Here is a 12,843-nt window from a genome sequence, read left to right as displayed (position 1 = left end):
CATACGTTGAAAAGGATTTTTGAGGAAGTTATTTTGCATTTCTCGCGCGACAAATAGCGATGTTACGGCTCCCGTGTGACGGCAGGTGCACACTCGATCTCCGCCGGAACCTTGTCACTTTGCTCGGCGATCCAAAACGTTACGATAGAATGTGGAAAAATTGTGGGAAGCATCCATAATTATTCCATAATAATAATAATAAATTTTCTTTATTAAGCGGGCGAGGTTTAGCCAAGGACTGCTCTGCCACCTACCCCTTGTCAATATGATAATACATATAAGATAAACTGCGCATGGAGCAGTAAGCTAAATGTAAAATAATACACAGATACAGAAATTAGTCGCATACAAAAAAGTATAACTACAAATACAAAAAGACAACAGTAATAATAATACAATTCCATATAGTGAGTGACTTGATACATTCAGTATGTACCCCGACTGCCATTGTTCCATTAACAGCAGATCTTTTACTTTACCTTTGAAGTTTAATGGGTTGTTTACACTTGCGATGTTCCCAGGCAATGCATTCCATGCTTTGGGGGCCGAAAAGGAGAAAGATGATTTGTAGGCCTTGGTTGAATGATGGGGTAAATCGAAGTTGTTCCGCTTACGGGTAACATACTGATAGATTTCCCTACGAGAATGCATTTTTTCGAATAGGTACTGCGGTTTACCTTCTGTCAGTATGCGGCGGATGAAACAGATACGAGGGTCACTATTTATATTTTGAGCCTTGGCAACACTGATTGAAGTTAGGCGCGATTTGACGTTTGCACGGAATCGTCTGGCATTATTGACCATAACGTACTTCAAATGTTTTGTCAATAGCTTCATTTGTGTTGTTTATGTTGCCTTAGAGATTGCGCGACAACAATAAAATGGAATTAACTCGTGAACATTTTCGTGCGATGATTTTTTTACGATTTTCGACGTGGATTATCAAGACAAGAGTGCATCGATCAACTTACTTCCACATTTGGCGATGAAGCCCCATCCTTTGCCACTGTGAAACGCTGGTGTAACGAATTTAATCGTGGCCGCCATTCGCTCACCGACGAGATTCGCGAAGGTCGTCCAAAATCAGTTGTTGTTCAAGAAAACATTGATGCTGTGCAAAACCTAATACTGCAAGATCGTCATGTGACATACTGTGAGATTGAGGCAACCATAGGCTTTAGTTCCACCAGCATATATAAAATATTACATGATCATTTAGCTGTGAGAAAGGTGTGTTCTCGTTGGATCCCACACAATTTGACAAAAACTCAAAAAGACGCTCGCGTCAATTGGTGCAAACAAATGCTCAATAAATACAATCGTGGTGCTTCAAAAGACGTATATAAGATTGTAACATGTGACGAATCATGGATATATGCACATGAGCCGGAACGTAAACAGCAGTCGACTGTATGTGTGTTTCAAGATGAACCCAATCCAACAAATGTTGTTCGCGCTCGAAGCACATCGAAACAAATGGTCGCCTGTTTTTTCGGGAAAACTGGTCATGTGGCAACTGTGCCTTTAGAGGAACGTAGAACGGTCAACTCTGAATGGTACACAACAATTTGTTTGCCAGAGGTCTTCGGTCAAATACGGAAAACAAACAAACGCCGTTGGATCATTCTTCATCAAGACAACGCCAGCTGTCACACATTTCGTCTAACAACCGACTTTATGAACAGTCAAAAAATCGAATTGATGGGTCATCCGCCGTACAGTCCTGATTTGGCACCCAATGACTTCTTCTTGTTCCCGAATGTCAAGAATAAATTGCGTGGACAACGATTTTCGTCGGCGGAAGACGCCGTTGATGCGTTCAAAAACCATATTTTGGAGGTGTCTCAAGAAAATTGGAAAAACTGCTTTGACAAATGGTTCGAACGAATGCAAAAGTGTATTGACCTTAAAGGAAAATACTTCGAAAAACAATAAAGTAGTTTTCAATGCCAAATTCCTGTGTTTTCATTGTTAGGCTCAAAATATAAATAGGGACCCTCGTAGTGCAACTTCCTTCTGTTTGCCATGGTAAAGGATAGAATATGATCAGATATGTACGTACAACCCGCCCATAGTTTTCTATAAGGGATGATAAAATTTTGGAATATATGGTTGTACGTACAATCACCGGCAATAATAATGGACACCTATATCCTGAAATACTCGCTTCCCTGCAAGGCGTCATGCGTGTTGCCTAACTCTACGGCGGTGGTAGAAGTTGCCATTGAAATTTTGGTATTACAATTCACTTATCGCCGTAGATTTAGGCAACACGCATAGCTCCTTTCAGGATCTAGGTGTCCCACTTTTATTGTCGGTGGCTGTACATTAAAAATGCATGGAACACAATAAACTTTCGCGGTATTTTTCGTTCTTTAAGCACAAAATATGTTGAAATTCACGGAAAAGGTCACAATTCACATTTTATGCCAAATTCGCGTTATTTCGCGAAAAATGAAAAATGTTTTCAGAACATGCCACTGTACATACATAAACACATTTTTGCAACAGTTCACATTTTTCTCTGTTATTACACTTGCAAGAAAGCAAGGTCCCTAATAATAATACATCCTGCACATGTTAGTAGCATTTAGCATAATTTCAGAGTTTAAAAAGGACTCTTTTAATTGGAAAGTTGGCAACCATGCAACTCCGGTTCACCGAAAAGAATATCTTAGCAACGCTTTTAGATTATGTGGTTTATGTACGTACACTAAAATAATGGGAGAATTTCAGATCGTTTCATGTTCGATATCGTGATGTCTGTTTTGTAGGGGGCCCAGCCTGCCCGGCCAACTTCACACGAGCTGGCAACGGTTGTTACTACTTCAGCTCCTTCCACAACAGGCGCTACAACTGGAAAGCAGCGACAGCAGTCTGCAGCGGCATGAACGCGAAGCTCGCCGAACTCGAGACCATAGAAGAGAACCAGGACGTGGTGGCCTCTATACAAGGAAATCCCAGCCTCAGAGGTATATATATGCAATTGAATTAATCTTTAGATTTAAAATTTTCATCGTTCATTTAAAATTGGAAGACAGAATAAAATATTACTATAGTCGATAACCGAAATAAAGTTGAGATAATTACTATTCCAAAAGAATAATGAAAGTATAAACAATCAGTGCACAGAAAAATTGATTGTAAAATGCATGAACCAGATCGGAAATTCATGCTTTCATATCCACTACTATCTGGCCTTGTAATCAAGGTCTCCCGGGTTCGATACTCAGCGGAGGTACATAGTGGTTCGGATCCCATTTCAAACTGTAGGTCCAGTCCCGATTAGCCTTATGTGCATAGAGTGGACTTAAAAAGACACCAAAGCAAATCAACTACCATCTTATTGAAAACTAGAGATACTCCAGTTTGGACTCCAATTAAAAATTAACCAGTACACCTACATAGAAATAAGTTACATCAATATTCTGTACTATGGTAAGCAATTTTTTCCTAGTATGCCTTCTATTTTTTATTGTCGTAAGAACAAAAAAAAGTGTAGGTCTTTTTGTGTTTTCCAAACGACCATTCTCTTTGAAATTCCATAAATAAAAAGCTTGTGGTCCAATCGTGATGAAATTTTAATTCAGTTCAGGTAGGAAGGTTTTAAATACGAGGGTAAATCGAAAAGTCTTTGCGCCTAATTTTTTTCTAGCTTGTTACAAGTGTTATTACAAAATCGAGATATACGAGTGATGCAGTAGGCTTTTCTTGGAATGGCCTTATTGTAACTTCCAATTTCTTCCACGGCACGGCGCTATTTATCAGTTGGCAAAGATGGCCGGAGTGCTCAGGAAGTCCACGCCATCTGCAATTGCAGCCCACGCTTCTCCTAATCGCAGCCACTGTTTACAGGATAAATTACATTCCGAGAAAGTGTCGTCAGATATTTTTATGGACTGAGCGAACAATCAAAATGCCGGAAACGTATCGGCCGGTATCTGTAAATAAAATCCTACAGATACTTTCCGATACCACTGGTATCGGATGCCTCTCGAATTCTCCCTCCAGTACAAAATAAACGAGAAGGCAGTTTTCAATAACAGTAATACGAAACTCAAGACAGAGTCGGGGAAAAATATACGTAAATACATATGGACAAAGGAGGCGGAGGAACGATACGTGGGTTTTATGGGGGATGACATAACAAAAATGATGCGTGAACGCGTGTGCGCAGCCTTAGACGAATCCAATATAGACGAAGCGGTCCAGCTGGGATATCTTTGAACGTGCAGGAAGAAATATGGTAAAGGGAGGGGGGGAAGGGGGACAGGCCTGCAAAGACAGGGTGGTACAGTCTTAGAAAAAAATACCTGGGCCACGGGACGTAGAATTTCGTAACGTCTTAAAGCCTGTTGTTTATGCAACCCAAATAACAAAATATTCGCTTAAGTTTGCCTGGTGATTCTGAGTTCTCGGGAAGGATTGAGCTTTGATAGCATGAGTCACATGACTCGTGCCCCAGCCACAACAAACAGCTGGGTGCTACGATGCCTCCAGAAGAAAATTTCAGGAACTGGTTTCTTGACAAGAGCTACTCCTAAAGAAATACTATTCTTTCAAGTGATATTAGAGTCATTGTCAAGAGGTTCGCTGAAATGATGGTTCTCATCACAGACCACATGCCACACGTTAATTGTTTAAGTCCAGTTCATGAACTGGACCTACAGATTAAAATGGGATCCGAACCAAATGCCTCTCTATTTGGTATTGAATTCGGAAGCCTTTCATTACATGGCGAAGACGTTACCACTACGACATCAGAGAGGCAATGGAACCCCTTGAGAAAGAGATAAGCGAAAATTGCTACGTGACAAACCATATTTGCCCGTAAATTTTAAAAATAAGACAATATTTTGTACTGACAGTTTCGAACCGTGGGAGAGGCATATATTTTTTTGTACCATCGTCCATTTCACGAGTTTATAATTCTTCCTCACCGACACGAGTAACGCGAGTGGTAGAAGAAAAGCGAAGTAAAATAACTGAAACAGAAATAAAAGGAAAAAGCGAAATAAATTTTATTCATAATATTCTGCAGTCACTTGAGTTGTATTCACGGGATGCTATCTTTAAAGAAAGCCGTGGTCTCTTCCTTGTCTTTTTCGCTTTCTTTGTGCTCTTGCTTCCCCCGTCACGATTGGTCTAAAACTAATTAATGCGACGTTAATTAAACAATCCAAACAACGAAACAATGCACAATCAACTGCACAAAACAACATTCCAAATGTTTTCGAATCGGAAAACAATTGAAATGCTGTAAAATGACTTAAGATGCAGTAATAAAGTGGGAATTCGGTACCGTATAGAATTAAATCGGTAGAGATGTTCGATTTGATTGGATGTTTGTTATTTAGATTTGCTATTCTTTCACTTTTGGCAAATAGCGACGATGAAGATGAGTGATGCTATGATGAAATTGATGAAGGGACACTTACCAAGGACACCCACGCCCAAGTCGAGATTCTAACCAGGGACCCATGGCATCGTAGCGCGCTGTGCTAACCACTCCTCCATGGAGTGGACATTATAGCATATTTTGTGTGCTCAATTGGGATCAATCAATGGAATGAATAGGCATATTATATGATTAATAAATTCATATCATAATACCACGTCATATTATTCGGCACGAAGTAACATCAGAGACATTCAATCTTGCATTTTTGCCTTTCAACTAATTCTTTGAATTCAGGTTAATCACAACAATAAGATAAATTATGAAGCAAATGATAGTGAATGTGGGATATTATTACGAATTACCTGACAGAAACAACATTAAGCTGGCTCGGTGGTCAAGCTCATTAAGTGATTGACATTCGATATCGTCGCCAAAGTTCCCGGGTTTGAGTACCGTCCTTGTCGGGGGTGTTTGACTATTTCGTCATCAATTTCATGTAATGGTCACTCGTCCTTATCGTCGCGATCATCGAACAGGGAATAAAAATTATAAAAATAAATACGATGGAAGAGTACTTATTTCATCTCTCACGAAATCTCCTACAAAACCGGAATATATAAAATACATGTATATTCATTCACATACATTTTCGATTTCTATATTTAACTAATCGAGACCGAGAACGGGAGAGCAATTTTCAATTCGACAAACCGAGAGACGGAGTTGGGTTTGAGTTGGTGTTTTAAGTCCACTTTATGCACAGTAAGGCTAATCGGAACTGGACCTACAGTTTAAAGTGGGATCCGAACCACTTGTGCCTCCACCGGGTATCGAACCCGGGACCCCTTGATTACAAGGCAATGACGCTACCACTGCGCCATGGGGGAGGCCCCGAGAGACGGAGAAACTGTCAAGTCTCGTTTCTTCTTGGCACCTCCGTAATCGAGTTATTCTGTTTGTCATTGTCTTTGTATTGGCAATTATTGCCAGTATTCTTCCCCTGCAGGTAAACCATAACGATGAATTATGATGAAATGAAGCAGATAAAAGGGCAAGAACAAGAAAGTCATGCCTGTTCGGGACTCCAACCCAGAACCTTATGTAACGAGATTTGAAATTCTGGAGAAGGCGTCCGTGTTTCGCTTGGTTTTCTCTTTCCTCTACTTCCCTTATATTATCATACATGTATAATAAAAATGGATCTGATACGATATGTTGCGATTCATAATTGTGCTGGTTAGATGCTACAGATGTGAACTCCAACCTGCAATATATTATTCCCTTTTGTTTCGTATCTGGTTGAACATGAAATTTTCTTACACTGTGACAATTTCTTTCTTAGTTTTGGTTTGGTGCACAGATATGCTAATCTGGACTCGACCTTAAGTTTAAAGTGGGATACTAACCACTATGTGCATCCACCGTGTATCAAACCCGGGATCCACTGATTACAAGGCGACGACGTTATCACTACGCCATCGAGGAGGCCCCATGACAAAATGTTATTCACTCGATCTCTACCATAATTTATTTCAGCATTTACAATTTCGATTTCTTCTTCTTTTTTCGTTTTGTTAACTACTCTTATACAACTCTTTTTGCGTCTTCGAATTTCTTCTTGTTTCAGGAAAAAATAATACATGCAGGCTGTATAAAAATCCCCCGTTCAAATAGATAAAACGTTCACTCTCGAGAACTAATTTACATGTTTATCACTAACGTAACCATTAGGAAGGAAACTATTGAAATGTTAACTGATATAACTGCAGATGAAACAATACTTACAGCCACTAACGAAATATCTATTCTTGTGTAGACTCACAGACAACAAGTATATGGTGAGTCATTCACTCTTGCTAACTACGGGCGAAGGTCACTGAAGTAAAGGGTGGTGGCAAGCAAGCAGGCTTCTGCTCTACCAAAGACGAGGTCACGTGTTCCAGTTATCAATGGCGTACGAAATAAGGAGGAACACAGCTATCTGACGTATGTTTTGGTCCCGTCATTGCACTTAGAACACTTTATCGTCGTGGCCTTGAAGTTCCCTCAGGGCACTCCTACGTAAAGGCTTCTCAGCTAGAAGGATATCTTCCCCATTGAGTGGAGGAAAAGTGGGTGCGTATAGAGGTCCTTCAACTTTCGTATTCTTTTTCATTTCAGAACCCGTGCTGTATCGTCGACTTAATCCAATCTATCCGATGTAGGTTTTAGGTTCTGTTTCTGTTCGGTTATTTCACGTTGTCTTCCTGCTTATGTTATTCGCGACGAAGGTTCTGGATTCGATAATCTGGACAATAACGGGATTGTGTTAGTTGCTTGATTTGATGTCTTAAGTCCACTTTATGTCCTGTTAGGCTAATCGTGAATGGACCTATAATTTAAAGGGGGATCCGAACCACTATGTTCCTCCACCGAGTATCGAACCCGGGATCCCTTAATTACAAGGCGCCCACGATCCCACTGCACCATCGGGGATTGTGTTCGAAACGAATGAATCAAATTTGAGTTATATGATATGCAACCATTGGAAGACTATTGAAAGAAAAGCTATGGGAACCTGCCAGTTTTTCTACTGCAGACAGGAAACCATAAACATGGAAGAGAAGCTTATATTCTATGAAACCTGACGCTATGTGCTCGAATACTGGCTAAATATAATCCATAGAGGCATAGCAACGTTAAACAACCTCTTATATGATACATATAGGTTTAAAAAGGTCAAAATACAAAGATTGTGTGCGCCTCACTGATGGCGCAGTGGTAAGGCCTTGTAATCAAGGGGTCTGGGGTACGATACCAGGTGATCGCACATAGTGGTTCGGATCCCACTTTAAACTGTATGCACTTCAGATTAGTCTATCTGTGCCGGTGACTCAGTCGGTAACGCGTCTGACTACCATGCTATAGGCCCCGGGTTCGATTCCCGGCCGGTTCAAGCCCGGGAACTTTTCTAACGTTGGAAGCGGCCCCAGCGCCCACCCAGCGTCGAATGACATGGGTACCTGGGGGAAACCCTGGTGGTAAAGGCGGTCAGGGGCGTGATGCTGATCACATCACCCCCACTCACGAACGAATCAAGAAAGTGTGGGGCGGCGTGATGCTGATCACATCACCCCCACTCACGAACGAATCAAGAAAGTGTGGGGCGGCGTGATGCTGATCACATCACCCCCACTCACGAACGAATCAAGAAAGTGTGGGGCGTTCCCCCTATACGCCTTCATGGCGTAGCGCCAAGCACAGGTGAGAACTTTACCTTTTTTTTTTTTGCATACAGTGGACTTACAACAAAATTTCAACTTGCGATAAAGATTATGATAAGGTATTAAAGAATTGGGTCTAACACATTTTTTTATTGTTTACCAATGACATTATTAACTAATATTCTTAATTTCAGTTTCAAGATGAAATCGGCTACGAAATAAAAGGAGTGGGTTCACTCCTTTTACTACCACTTTTGTAGTAGACCTGTGCCACGCTAAGTTGTGTCAATAAACAAATCTGAGACACTTTCAAAGTATTAAATTTCTATCTACGTATTTGGGAAAAATCTTTCAATATAATACTTTTTTTGGACGCGTCAAATCATAGTATTTAATTCCTGTTTTAGCAGCTTTAAGAAACCTGATTTTGGGGGGGGGTTACAAATGCCCTTTCTGCTCGAGTCAAGTTACGCATATGACAAACAGGAATTCAAAGTAAAAGACTGTCCCGACTAAATAGGGAGACACGTCTGATAGATTTACAATTGGGAAAATCATAATTAAGCGTGTAGTTGAAAACAACCTATTTTCATATATTGCATGCAGCTCTACTTTTTCTGCAATGTGGATCAAGAACTGGGGACGTGGAGAAGCACAACACTCCACGTAACCAATAGTCACGTGACCCTCTTTGCATTCCTGCCATGTTGACCTTCGCGTGGAACACATTTCTCGGTGTTAAGACAGGCAAAATCACCCGATCATCGAAGGGTGCAATATGTGTTGCCTACCCTCCTGCATTACTTGCTCCTATTAAAGCCTTATGGGGAAGAACTTTTTTCCATGACTGTACAACGGGAAGTGTAAAGCGATGAAAAAGATACTAGATCACGCGTTAAAAGGGTATAAATACGTAAATAGCATGGAAACCAGAAAAAATTATATATCGAGCAGAAAGGCTTATAATAACATTTTAACGGAAGAAAAGGAGAAATGGGAACAGGGAAATTTTGAAGATATAAAAAAGGCCGTAGCAGAAAAGAATAACACCACTTTGTGGGGCATATTACGGAAATTACGGGGACAAAAGAGCAACTGGGCACATATTGAACATTACATTTGGGAAGCACACTGTCGTCGTGTCGTCGAGGGGGGGGGGAAGGGGGGCCACCACGCCTAGAAGTTACGCGGGAAATATACTTTTTAGGGGATTTCGTTCCGATTCTCGACGAAGATATAGGGGTCGATGAGATAAAAATGGCGATAAGGAAACTGAAAAAGAGAGGATAACGTTTACAGCTGGGGCTTGGAAGTGAAAAATCTCTTATATAATAGGGTAATGGGTTGGGTATGGGAAGAGGGAGGAAGGGGGGCATCTCAACAGAAAATCAAATCAGGGACAGGTTACTCGACATAGACAGACAAGAAATAATAGCCGACTGCCAAACAAAGACCTCAATCAGGGAACAGCTAAGAGTAAGAGAATGGGGAAAAGCGAAATATATCCAGGTTGTGGGAAAAAATGAAAGAGGCGCGCTGGCATGGCTCAGATTAGGGGGATGGAAACAACTAAGAAAGAGAAACGAAACAGGGGAAACGATATGTCCTTTGTGCGATGGGGAGGAGACGGACAAGCATATCCTACTGAACTGCCCTTCTACACGTGACCTAAGGGACAAATGGATGAAAAACTTAACAGGCAGGGAGATGATAGAAGTGGTAGACGACAGAATAAAGATAAAGGAAGCGGGGCAGCAAGTGGGGAAATACCTGGGAGAAGTAAGAGAACGGCGGGGAAAGCTATTAGAGAAGGCAGCGAAATGAGTGATCATGCTCCAGACGAGCCATTTTCATAGTGTAAGTGTGTGTAAAGCAAAATATATGCGTGTTTTGGTGATAGTGCAGGAAAACAGAAGTGAGGAGAAAGACTGGAAGAAGAACTGTCGAGGGAGGGGAAGAATGTGTATGTAGGGAACAAAGTAAGAGACAGCTTAAACGAAAACTAAATGTAACAAAATAGTGTAGAAAAATCAAAAATATGTAGTGCGCACAGCCTATGGCTCGCACAAAAAGAAAATAAATCTAATCTAATCTAATCACTGTGCAAAGTAAGCTTTTTTTTCGGGCGGGGGATACTCACTCAGTGGCGTATTTTTTATTTAATTTTGTTACGTAGATTTTTTGGATATGCAAATTTGTATACCTTACAAGTTAGTAAACTAAACTATATTGCCTTGCGGTTCTAAGTACAGGGTGACCAAAAAAAAAGGTAACCGAATGATATTCGTTACCTTATGTTTGGTTACCTTTTTTAGGGGTAAGGCTGTACCTTAGAACATTGATTCTAAGAATATTAAATCTTGTGATAACATTTCCATATGATTTAAAAGCAGTTAGTATAACAGTTGGGCTGAAAAGTTCGTATGCTGACTCATAGATGGCGTTACTATAATTAAATCCATGTGATTTTTACTTAGTACTAACCTTCAAAAGATACGTGTATAAATTTCACAGCTGCCGGATAATTAGTTCGTGAGATATAGCATTGTGAGTGAAGCAGCTTTTGTTATTGTGAAAAAATGGATAAAAAAGAATTTCGTGTGTTAATAAAGCAATGCTTTTTGGCGAAAAAAAAATACTGTTGAAGCCAAGGCTTGGCTTGATAAACATTATTCGGACTCTGCACTAGGAAAATCAACCGTTGAGAAGTGGTTTGCTAAATTTAAACTAGGCGAAATGAGCATCGAAGACGATTCACGCAGTGGACGCCCCAAAGAGGCTGTTACCGACGAAAACATCAAAAAAGTCCACAAAATAATTTTAAATGATCGTAAAGTGAAGTTGATCGAGATAGCTGAGACTAAAAATATCAAAGGAATGTGTTGGACATATTGTGCACGAATATTTGAACATGCGAAAGCTGTGTGCAAAATGGGTGCCGCGCGTGCTCACAATCGATCAAAAGCAACAACGTTTTGATGATTCGGAGCAATGTTTAGCGATATTCAACCGTAATAAAATTGCTTCCCCATCCACCATATTCTCCAGATCTGGCCCCCAGTGACTTTTTCCTGTTTGCAGACCTTAAAAGAATGCTCGCTGGAAAGAAATTTAGCACTGATGAAGAGGTAATCGCCGAAACTGAGGCCTATTTTGAGGCTAAAGAGAAATCGTACTATAAAAATGGCATCGAAAAATTGTATGACCGCTATAATCGTTGTATCGCCCTCGAAGGCAACTATATTGAATAATAAAATCGAATTTTGTCAAAAAAATATTTTTTACTATGTTAGCCTACGAACTTTTCAGCCCAACTGTTATTTACATTCTAAGACAACCCAAACTCATACACAAAAATAGCTATCGACTAGGACCACCGAAAACTTGACCAAATTTCTATTGCAAAGTTTTAACTTAATGTTTATCTCACTTACCAACAAGTTTCTTGTGAACATTTTAATACATGTAAAATGTCAGCACTGTACCATAAAAACTTAGGCGAGTTCAGTTGCAGAATGGTGACCGTCTTTAATCAACAAAGAAACATATTACTTTTTCATACTAACCAGAGATCTCGAATTAATTATTTTACATTTGTGCTTTATACATTTGTTAAGAAATAGTAATTAACTATAGGTTCGAACTTGTTGAATGACAAAAACGCTTATATTTTCCTTCGTATCCATTATCTATTTTTGTTCATTGTCCTTATGTTATTTTACATCTTTTCGCGTGTTTTCACTTTGACTAATTCGATATTTATCCTCCAACAATTTACTTATATTTTTTTGTCTTGTGCTGCCATCTCTTTTTATTTTCTGAAACTCCTTTCCTTCCATCTCTTTTTGTTTCCTTTATGACATATCTGGGTTGTAATAGCCAATTTTTTCAATATTTTAAGTATTACTGTTAAATAATTCGTTTTCATTGTAGGCATTTGATATCAAAATAACTGTAATCAGTAGCTTAAATTGCTATTTGGAATTGAAAGCATAGGCTAAACTTCTTCAAACTGTGAGACGCACCTCCCTGGGGAGGCGTCGAAGTTTCGCTGGGAAGGCGCGATATTTACCAAAATAGACTGAGACAATTTTCGAAAATTCTGACTGTAGGAAGCATTTTTGAGGAAAAGCGGGCAATCAACATTTTATGAATGTATTTGATGTGCTGATTACGAATATTTTGTTTGCTACTCTCTATTTTGTTATTATATGCTTCAAATCGCTAAAAAACAAAATG

The 12,843-nt window shown here is 39.8% G+C and overlaps 1 protein-coding gene across 1 annotated transcript in view; it reads left to right on the top strand.

The window, feature by feature from the left end:
• The window catches only part of LOC145994159 (uncharacterized), a 35,307-nt gene extending 22,762 nt beyond the window's left edge, over positions 1 to 12,545 (top strand). The window contains exons 4-5 of the mRNA XM_083130250.1: positions 2,775 to 2,972; positions 12,538 to 12,545. Coding sequence (XP_082986376.1) covers positions 2,775 to 2,972; positions 12,538 to 12,545 — 206 coding nt within the window. The remainder of the gene's footprint in view (positions 1 to 2,774; positions 2,973 to 12,537) is intronic.
• The last annotated feature ends 298 nt before the right edge of the window (positions 12,546 to 12,843 follow it).

Source organism: Lepisma saccharinum, chromosome 10 (assembly GCF_977018435.1).
Source record: "Lepisma saccharinum chromosome 10, izLepSacc3.1, whole genome shotgun sequence".
NCBI classification, from domain to species: Eukaryota; Metazoa; Arthropoda; class Insecta; order Zygentoma; family Lepismatidae; genus Lepisma; species Lepisma saccharinum.
This window is presented reverse-complemented; position numbering and strand designations above follow the sequence as displayed.